This window comes from Engystomops pustulosus, chromosome 8 (assembly GCF_040894005.1).
Source record: "Engystomops pustulosus chromosome 8, aEngPut4.maternal, whole genome shotgun sequence".
NCBI classification, from domain to species: domain Eukaryota; kingdom Metazoa; phylum Chordata; class Amphibia; order Anura; family Leptodactylidae; genus Engystomops; species Engystomops pustulosus.
In genome coordinates, this window is record NC_092418.1 from 49,230,891 (window position 1) to 49,250,469 (window position 19,579).

General features: G+C 41.4%; 1 protein-coding gene across 2 annotated transcripts in view; it reads right to left on the reverse strand.

Moving 5' to 3' along the window:
• The window catches only part of GLS (glutaminase), a 142,273-nt gene extending 124,080 nt beyond the window's left edge, over nt 1-18,193 (reverse strand). The window contains exons 1-3 of one of the 2 annotated variants that reach the window (XM_072120882.1): nt 17,747-18,193; nt 12,503-12,599; nt 10,625-10,746 (exon numbers count right to left, since the gene is read on the reverse strand). In XM_072120882.1, the coding sequence (XP_071976983.1) occupies nt 10,625-10,746; nt 12,503-12,599; nt 17,747-18,024 (497 nt within the window). In that variant the 5' untranslated portion in view covers nt 18,025-18,193. The remainder of the gene's footprint in view (nt 1-10,624; nt 10,747-12,502; nt 12,600-17,746) is intronic. The other variant, XM_072120883.1, reaches the window with a different exon arrangement.
• Nucleotides 18,194-19,579: the final 1,386 nt, after the last annotated feature.

Genomic DNA, 19,579 nt, shown 5'->3' on the forward strand with positions numbered 1-19,579 from the left:
TGTCTTATCTGTGAGGACACAGTAAGAGCAAGACAGGCCAACGCCTAGCTGGATTAGGACCCCCCCTCCCCTCCCCTGGCGCCCACCGCCTCCCTCAGGGAGAATCCAGGCGAAAGCCGCTTTTTGGACTTTGCAAGACATCTACGCTTCGCACAAGTTCAGGACTTTTGTATAAAATGCTGGACTTTGCCAGGTAAACACAGCCTGTAATTCCTAACACACCTAATCTAAGCAAATGCCAGAAAACACTCACTTTCCACTGGATTTGGACTTTTACAGGGGTTTCTGGGTCATGCATACATTATGCAAATGGGCCAAACCAGGAAGTGGATTTTTGCTAGGTTCCCTTCCTTGTTTTTCCCCCTTCTGTGTCTGTCTTTCAATAAAGCTTCGGGCAAGTGTTACCCCCACCCCTTCCCCCCCGCACCCTTTTCCGTTTTTACACTTTGTCGTCGCCGTAAGTGAGATGCAATGCGTGTTTAGTTAGGTCAATTGAGCGAGCTGTGTGCTAGTATAGTGATTTCATGGCATAGTTGAGGATTATACTCCTGTGTTCTGTCAACACTACGTGTGAATCTTAATTTATTGTATATGTCGTGTCGCGGTCTGTGCTGCGACACAGTATACGCTGTATGTCTGTGCCAATGTATGTAACTCTGACTTATGCTCTTTCAATAAAGCCAGAAGAGGCACAGCATGTGGCCGATAGCTTCCCATTCTGATGGCATACTGACCACATCACACATTTGGGATTACAGATCTCCCCTTCCTATGAGATACACACTCTTAACTACACCCCTCTATTGGAGCGCACCCTGCGAGATCTTAATGGCTATGATAAAAAGAGGCTGTCCTGGTTTGGAAGGATAAACGCACTCAAAATGGATATTTTTCCTAGGTTTTTGTATCTCTTTCAGGGCGCCCCAATAGCCCCTCCCCCTTCCTTTTTTAAGAAGTTGAGATCAGCGATGACTCGGTTTGTATGGGGAACCAGCAGACCAAGGATAGGGTGGAGGGTACTCAGTAGGCCTAAATCGACCGGGGGGGGCAGGTCTCCCAGATCTTCAGGCATACCATTGTGCTGTTACTCTCCAACGCCATATAGATTGGCAATTTCATTCCAAGACAAAGCAGTGGGTTGCCTTAGAACAGAAATACTCCTCAGTTCCCCTGGGATACTTTCCCTGGATAGGTAAACATGCACTCCAATCCCTAGCAAAACACACAAGGTTTTCTCATGTAGCAATTGAAGCCTGGCACAAAATTATGCGCAAAGGCCTTTTGTCCCGTAATCGTGGCCCTCTCACACCACTTCTTCACAAGCCCGCTTTTGCTCCGGGAGAGGACAGGGACTCCTTCTTACTTTGGCGCTATGCAGATGATCCCCGTGTGGGTAGCATAGTTGAAAACGGCACCCCACCCACATTCGAGGCCTTGCAGCTCAAATTCCCGGATGTTCAGTTGTCCTGGTTTGAGTACAGTCAACTACGATCGTTTGTCGACAGTGAACGGGCTGCATTCGACTCGAGTAAGACGCCTTTTGAGGATCTTCTCAGCTCGCAGTCCCCTCAGCCCCAGCTATCTCACAAATCTATTCCTTATTACAGTCGAATGCAAATAAGTTTTCCAAGGTGTTAAATGGAAAACAAAACCTCCTTTTGCTACCTTGAATGGCAATCCTCTTAACATCAAGTATGACCTACAAGAAGTCTAAAAACATGATGTGGGATTAAGCCAAACCAGTATATCTATCCATAAGGAACAGACTCCCAGCTGTAGACAACACTGTTTCGACCTGGTTGGGTCTCCTCAGTACAGTGTAGGGAACTGATTTGGCTATGTGAGAGGCTATTGACTAGGGACAGACAGTAGGTGTTCTCCTTGAGGAGACAATGCCAATTAAGGCCACCTTAAAGGCGTGTGGAGACTTAAAGCCATAGGTGCTCCACTAGGGAATTCTGGGAAGAATGCAGATAAGTTTTCCAAGGTGTTAAATGGAAAATAATACCTCCTTATTACAGTCGGAGAGATTCACAGGCGACCCGGGATATGTCGGCAGGTGGGAACGGGAGCTGGATACAGAGCTCACTCCCCAAGATATGGAAAAGATGTACACCTTTACACAAACTCTCTACTGCTTGAGCCGCACAAGAAAAAAAACTACAAAATAATCACCCGATGGTATCGGGTGCCTGAGATGCTGCATAGGTACTATCCTAGTGTTCCATATGTTTGCTGGCGCTGCGGGACTGCTGGTGGATCCATGCTTCATATATGGTGGGAGTGTGTTAAAATTAAGCCTTTTTGGGAGAGAGTATCTAGCACATACACTGCGGTCACTAGACGCACGGTCACTTTCACTCCTAAGATAGTCCTGCTGTCCATTCTTCCAGGAACTTTACAGTCCCAAAAAAAAGGGGCTACTACGCTTTTTTCTAACTGCAACTCGTTCAGTTATCCCACGTTATTGAAGATCTCTCCTTACCCCACCATTTGCTGGCTGGGTACGGGAGATGAGCTACATGTGCTGCATGGAGGAACTTACCGCAGAAGTTAATCAGACAACAGAAAGGTTTGTTGAATTATGGCAGCGGTGGTTCCTTTTCAAAGATACCCCTGAGTATAATAATTTAACGACTGGGTCATTCCGTCTGGGATCGCCTAGGTACCCTGTTTCCACGAAAATATGACAGTGTCTTATATTAATTTTTGCTCCTTAAGAGGCACTAGGTCTTATTTTCAGGGGATGTCTTATTTATCCATGAAGAAGAATTTACATTTATTGGTGAACAAAAAAATCATCTTCTAAAACATCCTCATAGCTCTCCAAACACTGAATTATTGGAATATTTGGCCCTAACCTCTCATATTTAGCGATAGCACTTTCCTTAAATGACCACTTCATGTCCAGTAGTTGCTTGTATCTTATTGGTCCTGCAACAGTCAGTGATTTTATTCCTCAATTCTTCACCCATGTCACAACCTATTGCAGCATCTAAAAGATCTACTAATACTAATATACGGCTTGGGGGGAGATGTAGCAATGGCTGCCACTAGGTCTTATTTTCAGGGGAGGCCTTATATTTCTAAGATTGAACAAAATTGTACTAGGTCTTATTTTTGGGGGATGTCTTATTTTAGGGGAAACAGGGTATTTGTCGGTGTCAACCCTCAGCCCTGGATGTGTGTTCCTGCCCCCCTCCTACTCTCCACTCTGTCTCCCCTTCTCCCAAACCTCTCCTTTTTCCTTTCTCTTTTTTTCTTTTTCTTTTCTAAGTTGTTCTTATTGTATTTTCATAGTCCTTACACAATTGTTGGCTTATCAAAGCCATGTGGGTTAATATTAATAGGGAGCAGCATAATGGCAGGGGCCTTATAATCATCTTGCATATGGCTTTTACTGCTGCAACTCACAATATAGATAGCAATGTTATTCCCCTACTATGGCTTCAGTAACGAAAAATGATACATACTTTGCATGTCTCAACGGCTCTTGTTAATCTTTAGGTTGGAAGTCATGCGTGACCTCATATTTACAATTATATTATCCACAAACATCTCAGTGCGGACCTTCGGGCCCGAAATAGGATAGGTCTCTAATGTCTATATACTGTGTGGTCCAAACAATCCAGCTGAGAGACAAGATGCACCACAAGTTGCTCATAGATAATGCAATTCAAATATTTATTAGTATCCAAACAAGATCAACATAAGACATACATTTAAAATCATTTAAAACATGCAATATACATGAAATGACAACCGGAGACCCCGGTATGGGTCTTCACAGTGAACACCCCCTGCTACGAGCACTCAGTGGTCCTCAATAATCCCTACCACTCAATATACAATATTATTCTTGGTCAATGCATGTGCCAACAAAAAGTTTCTGCCATACAAGGTTAATGCAAAAACCCCAAGAGTACTGATAAACACCTATATTTGTTATAAAGTGCAAGTGCTAAGTGTTTAAAGTGTACAAAGTGTCAAAAGTGGCAGCAGGAGTTTGCAAAAGTGCAGATGCTAGTTACCAAATGCTGGCAGGCATACAGGTGGAGGGAGAAAGAAGCAGGGGTGTGCGGCACACCCCTGCTTCTTTCTCCCTCCACCTGTATGCCTGCCTGCCAGCATTTGGTAACTAGCATCTGCACTTTTGCAAACTCCTGCTGCCACTTTTGACACTTTGTACACTTTAAACACTTAGCACTTGCACTTTATAACAAATATAGGTGTTTATCAGTACTCTTGGGGTTTTTGCATTAACCTTGTATGGCAGAAACTTTTTGTTGGCACATGCATTGACCAAGAATAATATTGTATATTGAGTGGTAGGGATTATTGAGGACCACTGAGTGCTCGTAGCAGGGGGTGTTCACTGTGAAGACCCATACCGGGGTCTCCGGTTGTCATTTCATGTATATTGCATGTCTTAAATGATTTTAAATGTATGTCTTATGTTGATCTTGTTTGGATACTAATAAATATTTGAATTGCATTATCTATGAGCAACTTGTGGTGCATCTTGTCTCTCAGCTGGATTGTTTGTATATATTTATGCACCTGCTCTACTGTATTGTTGGTTGTGCTACCCACTATATCTTTTGGTATACTGTGTGGTCCTGCGTGACCCCTGCCTCAGTGTTTTTTTACAGGCTGATTACTTTCCTCTGTATAATTGTATATGTTTTCTATGTTGTTATAATCAAAAATCTAATAAAAATATTTTGAATATAAAAATCAATATAAAAACCAACAGGTATTTGTACCAATACAAATCAACATGTTCATTGTAAAAATCACAATCAAATATGGCAAAGCCAAACATTTAAACTATTTGGCGTTTAAATAAAATGGAGAAAGGGGTATATCTCAAACGGAGCCTAGCCAGGTGAGAGAAATTAGAGTGGTGAGAATTCACTACATATGAAGAGATCCATTAATGTTGTTGTGCAGGTGGGGGCAAGATGGGCTGTGCTGTAAAAATCTAAAGTATTGACAATTTCTGCTTGCTGTAGGACGACTTTCTCTTTTGTACGAACAAGGGGAAGGAGGAGGGAGGGGTTTGTTTTATATGTTTGTAAAACTGGAAAACTTTAAATAAAAATTTATTTGATAAAAAAAACTATTTGGTACGAAATTGCAAAAGGAATGAGCCCAAAGGTAATCTCCAGTTGGCTATAGAATGTCCCATGAAGGAATCAACACATGACTAAATCAACAAATAATTAGATAATAGCCAATAATTTAGGAGCCAGATTGTTAGGTGTCATATTAGTTCTTATTCACTTGACACATAGTTTAAATAGAAACTGCCACAACATCTTTAACCCCTTAATGACCACCCTATCTGGATTCTATGGCAGTCATTAAGGGTACTTCTTCTGACGCGACGCCTTTTTACGGCGGCGCATCAGAAGAACATTTCCGGACATCAGGTAATGAAAGTGCTGCTGTCTGGCTGTGATATCACAGCCCAGACCCAGCACTAACACCCGGCGTGTAACACCGCGACATGCAAGAGTCCCCACTACGGATTGGACCCCCTGGTGTGCGTACCGCGGGATCCGATCCCTCCTGCCGCAGCCCCGGGGTCCCGCGAGTGCCCCAAGGCTGCCAGCTACTCTGCACGCCGGGTTCTGCCTCCTGGCAGGACCCGGCTGTAAGTAACTGAGCATGTTCAGTTATTTACACTGTACACTACAATACATTTCGAACGTTTCAAATGAAGATTTTTTCCGAAATGTTGCCAAATTTTAATTTTTTTCTAGAATGAAACGCAAAACTTTTCCCTTAAATTGTACCAAGTTAGACACCCGTTCACAGCCTACATCTAACCCTTGCAGCCTTGCAATTCCCTTATTGGGAGAGGAGGCTGAGGACGAATGTATTATCTCAGAATACTAAAGAGCTGGGCGATAGTGCGAAAAACATGTAGTCAGAGTGGAGAGCAACATCTTTCAAACTTTAGGCACGCAGCAACGTACGCCTTCAACATATCGGCCTAAGAGTCCCGACTAGATAGGATAACCGCTTTCCTCCAGTGTAGAAACCAGTTAGTCGACCTTTGCCGTTGCACATGGACATGCCCCTCATCTCAGTCCTTTTGGAAAGATTTCCAAAAATTCATTATAGACTGGTACGGGGTCAAAATTCCCTTGCAACAGCTAGCTTGGCTTTTCCATTCATTAGAACCTTTTGCGGAAAGGGAGGAAGTGGAGGTCCGTATGACCCCTATCACACATATTCTAATTTTAGCAGCCAAAATGAGCTTGCCATTTTACTGGTTTGAATCATCCTTACTGACTGACGATCATAGACCAAGCAAAGCTATACTTAAACATTGATGGGCTAGAAACAGAAACATTTGTGTAAAGGATGGACTCCAGGGCTTGCCAGTACAGGCAGAGGAAGGAGATACTTTAGAACTGAAAGTATATGTAAATAATAAATATTTGTTTTCTACCAAAAAAAAAAAAAAAAAAGGGACATAGAATAGATTATTCTATAGTATAGAGTAGTAAATGTGAACTACTAAATGTGGCCACTAGAGGGACTCAATGTACAGATTATAGAACACAATACATGAAGCACACTGTTATATATACTTGTATTATTTATTTATATTTTTGCGTGTGATTTTTAACCCCATCATGCAGCACAATAACGTGATGGTGCTGCATGGCGGTGTATGCAGTGGGCTGAGCTCTCTCCACACACGGCAGGTATCAGCTGCATTACACATTGGTCTATGGCAGCCGTATGCTAGGGTACAAACAGCAGCTAGCAGATGGCCGTCACAGAAGTGCATAGTGCACAACACAGCGAGCAACACCTGTGTCACCGGAAAAAAAAAAAAAAAAAAGGTGGCAGCATGCACCCCAATGGAGAGCAGAGAGGTGAGGAGTGCTCCCCATCCACCACCTCTGCAGCCGAACATATGGGTGTTTGAAAGTAGCCTAAAGCTTTCAGATCCAGAGATCGTGTTGACGCCTTTACAAGCGTCCATGACACTTGTATATGTAGTTTTACTCTTAAAAACAAAAAAACCTCTTCGGCGTATAAATCCGCCTGAGTTTTCTGCTCTCCCCTTATCCTGGCCGGGTACTGCAGCAGCCTACTAGAGCCCGCTGTGTGTGACCGGAGAACTGGCGTTACCGATTGGCTGCTGATGTTCCGCTCACATGAACTTGCACAGCAGAGCTTCAGCCCTCATGGTCCGATGACGTGACAGCGGACCAATAGGCGCCGTGCTGTGCGTGGAGGGGTCCATTGGCTGAAGTGCGCAGCCAAAGCGCGGTGCCTGTTCAAAAGGGTCCTACAGCCGCAAGGGATTTTATTCTCCTAACAGCATCTGCAGCTCTGTCTATATACATTTAGCATACATGTACATACAGCCATCGGCAGGATCCGGGCTGTCACACTGACAGCGACGTTACAGGAGCCCCTGAAGATACTGAGCACTGTGCCTGCAGAGTGATTCCCTAAGTAGAGGGGTTAGATGCATACAGAGAAGTTACAATGTGCATCCTCTCTGCATGTATACAGATAAGGTAATATCCCATAGGATCAGTTAAGATCACGGTTATCTATCATCTGTGTAAAAGAACAGTTCCTAGAAACACATCAAAAATACAAACACACAAATTCAATAAAAAGAAGGAAAAAAAGCATTATCCCCCCCACACACACAAATTTTATATATAGTTTTTTTTTTTTTTTAAAAGCTCCTAATCCAAGACACCATCCATCTTGGAGGGGGGTGCCGTTAGCCAGAATCTGGTTTGGGGGAATGAGAGGCTTGATAGCGTCTATTAACATTATATACGTCAATGAGTTATATATTTGTATTACTGAAAATTTCATACTCCTCCTTGGCTAAAAATACTCCTCAAGAGAAGCTTTATGACCCTTCTGGAAAAATGTTAGTGCGACCTCTGCAGGGATCAGATTAACTGAAAAGCGATATGCAGTGAGGAAAGGAGAATGCAGATGCAGCAATAACCGCTTCTACGTTACCAAGAGACTCTTAGTATCCCCAGAGACCCGATCTGACTTATGTTACCTGAATGGGAGAAGTTTAAACCCACAACACTGGTCATCAAGACAGTAGGCCATCATGATCTGGTAAACGTTATGTATATACAATGTAAATGCATGCACTATAATAAAGCCAACTCCTCCCTGCAGCCTTAAAAGTTTGATGCAATTCTAACGCTACATCTGAGGGCAACCTTAGGACTGTAAGGAAAAGGTAGTTGAAAAGTGCTGTGGGATTAACAGGTTAAAAGTGGGTTTTCACATTTTTAAACCACTATTAGCTACGTAATTAGTATTTGATCTTTGTGGGAATGATAGCTAGCCTCCATGTCCACCCCTAAAATAAGGTAGAGTATGAAATATCATTTTTAGCAGCCCCTCTTTTATGTTAAAACGTTATTCTGTGCTCTGTACTAGGAAGCTGGAAAAAAGGCAATTCACCATTTCGTTACAAGATTAGTCTTTAAAGGAAACCTTCCATAAGAAAGCTAGATCTGATGGTAGGTGGTTAATAATGTACTAAGCCTTAATGCAGTTTAACCTAAAAGACTTTCTAAACTGAACTACACTTTATCTAGAGGCTATGCTATTTATCGTGAGAAGCGTCCCCGGGACGCAAGACAGGATTCTGGCAGGGAGTCAGAACACACGTATAATTCCAACCTGTCTATCAGTTCTAAAGTATAAAATTTAGGTCGCCCCGGAATCAGACTGTAAATCTTCAGATTTTAAAAATCATTCATGGCAGATTCTTCTCACAAATTGCTGCTCCTGTCCTCTCGATTACAAGACGAACACCCCCCCAAACACACTTCCTGTCAGTAAGCACCATCATGCACAGACCGACCCTACAGGCTACAAGCAAATTAAGATCTTTATGCAGAAAGGGGGAGGGGTGGGGGCACAGTATGTGTTATAGCTCAGATGTAGAACATCATGCATTATATGCATCTCACAATCTCTGATCTGTCTCATCTCTCCTTTTCTCGGTGTCAGATGCTAGTATAATGTTCAGAAGCCAAATAAAAGTGTAGATAAACCTTGTACCCTGATAATCTAAGCACATTGTCAGCACACAGCATCTCACAGCAGGGATAACAAAGTTTCCACTCAGGGTCCCAGTCCATACTTTGGAAATTTAAAATGCCCATCACTTGGATCGAAAAAATTTAATGTATAATTATGTTTTATGTTACGTTTGGGAAAAACTGATGGAGAAAAAGACTTGGGGTTATTGGTGAACAGTACACTCAATTTAAGTGATCAGTGTGAGTACTTTACTGCTAAAGCAAATGAAGTTATGCGAGATATGAAAAGAGGAATAGATTTTCATGATAAGAACATGGTGAGAGATTTATCATAAGTTTCTGAGAGCAGAACTGTTCATGTTGCCCATGACAGCCAATGAGAGCAAAGATTTCATTTTATAAACAGTGGGAAAATGAAAGATAAGCTCTGATTGGTTTCCATAGGCAATTCTGATAAATATCCCCCCATAGTTTTATTATACAAGTTTTTGGTCAGACCACATATGGAATATGTGTATAAAAAGGACGTAGTAGAACTTGAACAAATGCAGAGGAGAGCAACCAAGATTATTAGGGGAATTGGGGGATTAGAAACAATGACATTACAAAATTTGAGGTTATTCAGTTTAGAAGGAAAAAAAAAAAAAAAAGACAGCTGAGGGGAGACCTGACAAATACCTGACCGGGCAATACAAGGATCTCTCCAAAGATCTTTTTATACCTAGGCCTGTGACCAGGACAAGGGGGCATCCTCTGCGCCTAGAGGAGAGGTGATTCTACCATCACCATAGACAAAGGTTCTTTACTGCGAGAGCAGAACTCTCGGCCACAAAATGTTGTAATGGCTGGAAAATGTTCACGAGGGGCCAGGATGCTTTTCTAGAGAGCAGTGATTAACATCATATGGGAATATAACTTTTTGTTAGTAGTTTCTGTTTATCCAGGGAGTTATTCTGACCGCCATATTAGGGGTTGGGAAGGGCCAATTGGCATGAGCCTTGCAGGGTTTTTGCCTTCTTCTGGATCAACGCAATATAATGTACGGGTTGAACTGATGTCTTTTTCTAAAAATATTTACTATGATACGATCACCAAGTTATAGGAGTTAAAACAACAATACAACTGAGTAAAATTGTCAAGTAAGGGTTTAATGATCCATATTGTGGAAACATCACTAGGGAATTCAAATTTGAGAACTTTCTTACATGGGCAAACCCCTTTAAGTGCCATTATTTTCTGCAAGTATGGTAAAAGGAGATATCCAATGTATATAGTTCTACTATGTTTTAATACCTTAAAAGGATTCTTAACTACAGCAACTTGATGGTTACAGGTTAAGACTTTTCTTTTTCCTTTTGTTATCTGCTTTCTAGGGAAAGCAGAAAAGTAATTTGAACTAGAAGTATTGATTCAATCACTCTCCAACCAAGCACTCCTGGTTTGGGGTTTAAATGTCACATTATTAAGGCTATACATTTTTTGGTACCCATGTGAAGTGTTGCAACATTTATATAAGATTATTACACTCAACATGAGTTTGGAAAATGAAAAATATTTACTTTTTGAAGAGTTCTTTATCCAACATTACTCCATCAGATGAGGTCTGCAGAGAAAGTCTCAACATGTCCATGCATTCTTTCAGTCTTGGATCAGAGGTGCGCAAACCAGTAGATTTTAAAGCCTGCAAAAGAATTTAAAGAAGTACAGAAAGGCACATTGTTAATTTTAGTAAATGAGTAAATTAGTAAATGAGTAAGTTTGTTACTTTTTAAAAAAAGTTTTTATCTATTAAATTTTTTTTATTTTTTGTACGATTACAATAAACTGAAACTACATCAGTCGGCTACATCTTCACAACATTACAGCAGTAACAAGCGTAATCATGTTTGGAACAGCCAGTATAATACATCTTCAGTATGGATACATGTGCTATGCAGATTATGCATCAAAAAGGAAACAAAGCATAGTAACCAGACCACTTGTTGTAACACAAAATAACCTCACACACTCATTCTCTGGAAACCAGTGAGCGATAATGATGAATGACACTGTTAATAAGTAATATCCATCGTTTTAAGGGGCGAGGGTCATGATCCTTCCATGACATCATCACCACTTTCCGGGCATAATATGGGGTAAATCTAAAGAGGATTTTATCGTAGTGGCCATTGTTTACTTCATTCATAACACCTAGGAGACATACTGTTTGGAAAATTGAGCGTGGGAACTCAAAATGTCAATTTAGAAACTCCAGGACTTCAGACCAAAGAGCCTGAATCTTAGGTCAGGTCCAAACACAGTGTAAGAAGGTTCCAACTGCAGCCTGACAGCGGAAGCACAAGTCGTTGGGCATTACCGCCATGCAAAATTATTTTGCAGGAGTGAAATACACTTGGTGCAGAAACTGAGACTGGAAGTCCCATGCACTCACCACAGATGTAACATAGGACAGTTCACCCTCCCTCCAGTCATCATCCGACAGGTCAGGGATGTCGCCTCTCCAACATTCAAGGGCTTTATTAAATGGTCTAGTCCTTTGTTCTTGCAAGAGAGCGTAGACCTGAGTGAGTGGTTTAGGGAGATCCGTGTTGCTCAACAGTTTCCAGTTTTTAGAATTCAACTGTCAGGCTGGAGGAACCAAACTGGGCCCTGAAAGCATGGCGCAATTGTGTATAATGAAAACTAGCAGTAATGGGTACAGCATACATCTCTCATCTCACTGAAGTTCTGCATATGTATACAGGAGTTGACCGAGGAATTTTATCCCTGCCACCCCCCACATTGTCCATCCCAGGAGAGAGAGGAAGTGAGAGAGCCATGGATTAAGCTACAGTGGAGTCCTAGGCAAAAGAGGAGGGGAACCGCTATCTCCAACCAGCATTTGCGCCCTGCGTCAGCACACCATCACCACCATACGCATAGCGAGTGAAACATCTGATGGGGGTTTATATTAGTAAATTCGGAAGAGCTTCATAAGAAGATACTATGGCCCCTGTCAGTGCGGTAGCGGCATTGCTCCTGTCAACATCTATCCATTACTGGGCGGCCAAATAGTATAAAATATAAGTCGGGCGCTGATAACCCACCCCAAGACTTGGGAGCTTGGAGCAGAACTAGGCTAAAGCGCGGGTAACCACCCTGCCGGTAAAAGAACCTGATTATGCCGTCTATTTATTGTCACTTTAGCTTATACGGTATGCTCTATTGCATCCCTAACTTCAGACTTCTGGCATGGCTCTGAGGACCAGCCAAATACTTTTAGTCTGCATCACACAACAGTTTGCAGTCTTCCAGTTCTGCAAATTTGGGGGGGGATCTGGCAGTCATTAGAGGTTAGTCATTATGGTTAGACATTTATCCCATATTCTAAATACAGAAATAAATCACCAACAACCACCAATACGTTTATGAATCCAAACCATGCAGCACTAACTTACAGTGATAAATTTATGAACAGGAATTTTTTCTTGTCCTTCGGCAATTGTGTAAAAGAGCAAATCTTCCAAACTCGGCAAAAGTCCTTCTTTATTTTTTCTGAAAGATAAAAAATTTGAATAATCTAGCTAAACATATTCTAAGAATTAGACACTGCATCTGGTAACATGGTCAAAGAAGAATAATTATTGTACCCAGTATTATACCCTGTTATGTGTATACAAACAGTTTGGATATCAATGTAATAATGTTTTGATAAAATTAAAATAAGTTATTAGGAAATCAGGACTTCAGTAATAGAATTCATTATAAGTATAAATCAACACACGGTTTTAGATTCCGTAGATACTTGAGTATAAGCCGAGACACCTAATTTTAACACAAGAAAACTGGGAAAACCTATTGACTACAGTATAAGCCTAGCGTGGGAAATGCATTGGTCACAGTCTCCAGCCAGTATATAGCGAGCAAGCACATGCCCTCCAGTATATAGCCTGCCCCCTTAACATACAGCCAGTGCCTGACCCCAGCTACGTCTTCAGTTCCTGTTGCATACACCATGACCTCAGCTGCTTGCTGACCTCATAGTGTGTACCACTGGCAGCACACACATTATAATGTCGGCAAGCGGCTCACGTCATGGTGTGCGTAACGGGACCGCATGGGGAGCCGAAGACAGTAGAGGACCTTCGGGGCGCGTCACAAAAGGTGAGTACAGACTTTGTTTTTTTTCATAGAATCGAGTATAAGCAGAGTTAAGGTTTTTCAGCACATTTTTTTATGCCGAAAACTCGGCTTAAACTTTAGTATATACGGTAATTACGATAAATTACAGTATAGAAAAAAAATTAGCCAGGATTGCAAAAATAATTGGTCACAGGTAGAGGTTTCTGTGCATTTTTAAAAATTTTGCGATTATGTTACCTCAACTGGGTTTAGAGTTTTTGAATATTTTTTAATATTTGATGGTACGGATCTTCTGATCAAAGTATCTCTCAGGTTTGGAGGTCGTCCGTAGCACATTAAGGAAGCAAGGTCTGGGAACATTGTCCTTAAGCAGTTGTCTTTATGGAGAATGCGGTGGGGTTTTCTTATTTATGAAAAAGGGTGAATCTACCAAAAATGTAGAAAAATAATGTGCCATTCCCAAAATGCTCAGTTTTGCAAACTGATATTCTTACTACCTAAATTAGTTACTAATTAACATTTACCATATGTCCGCGTAGAAGCGTCCTTTTGTTTTATTAAAATGCTAGGAAGGTTACAATTTGAACGGCATTTAAAATTAAATTATTTTAGGGACCATTTTATTTCTATAGGGGTTTTTAAAGTTCTATTAATAGAAACCCACCACATATCATCCCATGCTAATAATGTTACCTCTCAAACCATTCAAAACAGCACATAGCAAGCATATTAATTATTTATTATTTTATAATAATAATAATAATAATAATAATAAAGGTTTGATTTGGAATTTACTAATTTAGTTATCAATATGTTTATTTAGCCCTAAAATTTGCCCACTTTAGCTTAATAAAAGTCTACCATTACATTGAGCAGTGTCTTCAGAGTATAAGAACCCCCCATATGTGGATGTAACCAGCTGTCTGGGCAAATAGCGTGGTGCAGAAGGAGTGCCATTGAACTTTTCTAGAGCAGATTTTGATTTCAGCTTTCAGGTGCATGCCATGTTTGCAGAGCCCCTGAGGTACGCAAAACCCATTCCCCTCAGAGAATGACTATTTTGTAAACTATATATCAAGGTGTTATGGAGGGCATTTTAACCCCTTGCTGCCAATGGACTTTTTACATTTTGATTTTTTGAAATAGAAAAATCCACAATTTTTTTTTATTTTTTCATGTACAGAGCTGAATAAAGGCTTATATTCAGAGTAACAAATTGTACTTCCATGATGTATACTAACTGGTTAGTGTGAAAACTGAAAAGAAAACACATTTGTGCAATATTCTTGTGGGCGTCATTTTTTCATCTTTCACTGTGCGCTGCTAATGACTAGAACTAATGGTAGATGCTATAGATGTTATATGAACAGTGCTACACACACTGGTGCTAAATTGGCCGCTCTGAGTACAATGTGGCCTCTCTATAAAAGAGAGAACTGCCACAATCCCATAAAAATAGTAATTTTATTGATAAGCAAGTTAAAAAACAGATGGTACCTAACATAATAATGTGGATGAATACATAAGAAAAAAAAACGTGCTGGGCAGCAGGTCAATAATAAATATAATTGCTCAAATATAAATGCTCATATATAAAGAGGCAGGGCAGTCTCTTTTTCTATTCACCTAAGGTAATCTACTGTTTAGTTTGCGTCCGTGTTTGGGTCTGCCACACTTGCACTTTGATCCCTCAGTTTTTACCAAACTACTTTTAACATACTCTTAACATGCTCTTAACATATCTAGGGGTTACTATTATGCTTCATGCCTTTTTTTTTTTTTTTTATATGTGTCTATATTGCAATATTTGGGACACACCTCACTGTGCATCTTTATATATGTACATTTATATTTAAGTAATTATATTTATAATTGACCTGCTGCCCAGCACCGTTTTTTTTCTATGTATTCATCTACATTATTGTGTTATTTACCATCTGTTTCTTTAACTTGCTTGCCAATAAAATTACTATTTTTATGGGATATGTGGCAGTTCTCGCTTTTCTTTGTATTGGTATTATCAACTAATTCTTTGGTTCGGTACGATCACAGGGATAGCACATTTATAAAGGTTTTATTATGTTTTGATAGATTTAAAAAACTTACGGTATTTAACCCCTTAAGGACGCAGCCATTTTGTAGCTTAAGGCTCAGTCCCATTTTTTGGATTCTGACTTGAGTCGCTTTATATGGTTATAACTTTTGAACACTGTTACTTATCAAAGCGATTCTGAGATTTGTTTTTTCCCCACATGTTGTACTTCATTTTAGTGGTAAATTTTGGCTGATAAGTTTTGCGTTTATTTACAAAAAAAAGAAAACAAATGATGAATTTTTTTAAAAATTTGCCATTTTCGTAATTCGAAATCACCGCGTTTTCAGGCAGATCGATTTACCACCTAAATAACTTGCAGAATAACATTTCCCATTTGTCTACTTTACTTTTTCATAATTTTTGAAATGTCTGGATAATTTATTTTGACGTTACGCGGCTTACAAATCGAATAGCGATTTTCCGTATTTTCAGAATTGACTATTTTGGGGATAAATACTGTTTGAAATTAAATTTTACATATTTAGCATTAAAAACCCCCTATATAACCAACCCATTTTCAAATCTGCACCCGACAAACTATCAGAAACAGCATTTACAAACATTGTTAACTCCTTGAGATCTTCATAGTAATTGAATCAAAATGGCTGTGAAATTTAGAATGGTCAAATTTTGTCAGTTATACGTTCATTTAGCACTAAAATTTACACATTTCCAAAAGATAAAAAGTGAAAACCCAGTGCAGAGACCCCTCACATATGGGGGCACAGCGAGGCGCAGAAGGGAAGGAGCCCTGCAGGATTTTAGTTTTCTCGTTGCCCTTTTTGAAGGCTATAAAATTTTCGCTTTTCCGTTATTTGGGCCATGTGACTGCATTTTTTTTGCGGGTGTTACCATTTTGGGGGGTTGGTATCACCTATTGTTGAAAATTTAGGAACTTTTTTTGAGGTCATGAGTAGAAAAGCATCAATTCTGTACTGGATTTTTTACTTTTTTTTCGGAAGGCAGGTTAAATGCCGCGGTCGCATTGACCGCGGCATTTAACGGGTTAAACACCCGCAATCGGAGCCCACTCCGACCGCGGGTGTTAGCCGGGGATGTCAGCGGTAGATTACCGCTGAAATTCTGCGACCCCCGATGCCGGTTCGGCTGCTGTGCAGCGCTGAACCGGCATCGTCTCTGCGCAGTAGCTGTGCTGTGCGCTATTCGCGTGACTCAGCGCAGTACAGCTACGGCGCAGAGCGCTAAGGGGTTAAAAATAATAAAAATTCTCCATTTCACTATATTCCGATGCCAATAAGTTTATCATACTTCAGAGTACGGAGCTGTGTAAGGTTTCATATTTTGCAGAGCATGATAATGTCTTCAATGCTACCATTTTGGGGACCATGTGATGTTTTGATCACTTTTTATTAAAAGATTTAGGTGTTGCAAAATGGCAAAAAAGTGGCAGTTCTGACATTTGGGTGTGTTTTTCTGTTACGGAGTTAACCACTGGGAATAACCGTATTTATATTTTTATGGACTGCGTATTTTAGGACGTAATGTTACTTCACGTGTTGTGATTTTTTTTCCCTTTTTTAAACTTTTTTTTTATTATATATTGTTTCATCTGTATTGGGGGCTTTTGGGGAATTTTAATTCATTGTAATTTTTTTGTGTGTTTTTTAAATGTTTTAATTAATATTATAATGTGACATGAACATGTGATCATCTGATCACTTGTTCATACTAATGGACTGCAATAACCATATATTGCAGCACATCAGAAGCGGCAACCTATGCACTTTCGTGGCCGAAAGGCATTGTGGGGTGTCGCAAGAACGGGCAAGTGAGCCCCTTCCCTCTCCAGGTATGTAAGCCAATTCTGCAATCGGGTTAACAATCGGATCAACGTCATTCCGAACTGGACTGTTAGGATGTCATTCCAATTCGGACTGCTCTAACCCGTGCAGAATTTTTGCAAGGTCAATGGAGAATTCTGTATGGGTGGTCACTAAGTGGTTATCATCCAGCATCACACACAGGGGTTAATCTTTCTAGTTCTACTGCACGGGTCTACAGTCCCACACAATAATACATCTCCCCCATGTGTCTCTGGCCTAAGGCTTCAGTGTCTCTGTTATTTTAGGAGTGATATATTCACTGCTAGTGAGGGAAGGATATAAGCTGATTATTCTTCCCTCTGATATACATGTGACGTGCAAGAAGTTGCCTGTCCCTAGCAGGACGCCCTTAGGACCTGGAGAGGAGAGGCCTGTACTCCGCTCCCACAGAGGCGGCGCCTCTACATCCTACACAATGAAGCATCCTCCTCTGTACCTGCACAGAGCAGGATCAGGGTGACCGAAGTAACTGATAGTGTGACCACATACCATCACACAGCCCCGAGAAACAAACCCCACATATACATTAGAATGGCCACCGTGCGCCCGGTTACTCCGCCTCTGATGTAGCTTCCGCCGGGCCCTGAGCGGCAGGTCTCGGTGTCATGGATGGTACTCACTTGTCCTCCTTGGTACCGCTGGTCGCAGAGTTGGCACTCTCCGGGTCTGCCGTGGCCTTCACTATACCTTCGGGGTCCGAGGATTCCCCTGACTTAGAGCACATGCTCCGCCGTTCGGATAACGGAGTCCACCAGAACCTGGCCGCACCAGTGCCAGCTCCGCCATAGCCAGGGTGTAGATTGCTCCTGTAACCGACCGTTACCGCAGCGGTTTTACAGTAACGTCTACTGTTTAGAATCATCAGCTGGAAATACAGCGCTCTCCCAAAACGGATCATTTTGATGTGGAAACGCTTCAACGTCTGGAATAAATGTACGGGGAGCCGCCTTGTACAATCCGCTTTCTGCGAAGGCGGTTAAGAGATGGAGCTCTGATCTAACTGGTTAGCTGTGATAGCTGTCAATGTAGCAGCTCACGATTGGTGAATGAAGAGGATTACATTTCTGTCTATTACAGGGGAGGGCGGGGATTGTGTTCTCGTGCTTTTCCGTTTAGAGTTGGGAGGGGCTAAGCAGCGCAGACAGCGTTAGGTAAACACTGCGCAGAGCTGCTCACATAATGAGACGGCAGGCACCCTGATCTTCAACATGTAGTCGGGAAGCTCTGAAGAAGGGAGAGGAATTATGCACTAGTGCCGTGTTCTTTACTTTGGATATTTAAGGTGGCAAATGACTATTAGGAATTATTTCTAAAGGGATTCAAAGTCTTTTGTCTCATTATAGGTCAATGACGTTATAGCTGGATTAAAGGGGTTATCCATAGAAAGGAAAGATGTTGCAGAAAGTTGCTGCTATCAGTTGTTTCTGGGCCATGATGCTCTGTCTAGAAAATAACTGAAAGAATGGGGCAGATTTACTTACCTGGTCCTGTCGCAATCCCCAAGGTGCGTTCTTCGACGAGGATGAAGTCCGGCCTGATTCTTCAAGTTTGCGCATCCATTTTCCTGCATCTGTCGCTTCCCCGCTGATGGAGTTCAATTTCTTCTTCCCGGTGTATGTCTTGTGACACAATTTGAATTGTAAATCCCACGCTTAGTCCAAATCAGTCGGGTTGTCCGTCAGTCACGCCCTCCGATTTGTGTCGCATGCAAGTCGGCGCCAAAAACCCCACTTAAATGCAGCGCAAACCAGGAATAGTCGGGAAACCCGACAAAAATGCCCCATGCGGACCCTTGGTAAATGTGCCCCATCGTCTTGTTTCCAGTGAATTATAATGCTGTAGTTCATGGATTGTTTCTTGCCCATGTTGCTCTGTCTAGAAAATAACTGAAAGAATGGGGCAGATTTACTTACCTGAACCTGTTGCGATCCCCGAGATGCATTCTCCAACGAGGATGAAGTCCGGCGCAATTCTTCAAGATCATTCGTCCATTTTCCTGCATCTGTCGCTTTCCCATTATGCTGTAGTTCGGAGGTCTAGCTAGTGTCAAAGATTGAACGCGTGTACTGAGTTATGCATGAATGGGACACCATGCAGTGACTTTAGGGTCTGGATCTCCTCAGTACTGCAGCTTGAGGGTGCCTTTACACGTGGCATTTTGGGGATATGTTTTTAAACGCATGCTTCTGAAGGCATGCTTCACAATGCATTTATTTTACAGGTTACAGTGTGTTTGGCTGCTTTGAAAGCGTTTTTCTTCATTGCTAGAAGTGTAAGCAGCTGGGTTAACATTGTCACAGGTGCTTACATTTCTATAATTGAAGAAAAAAGCCAAACGCACGGTAACATGTACTAAACATGCATGCATTTAATAACGTATCCCCAAAACACCACGTGCACGCATGAATGCATTCTGTATACTGTTCAGCCACTGGTCACATGATCTAATGACT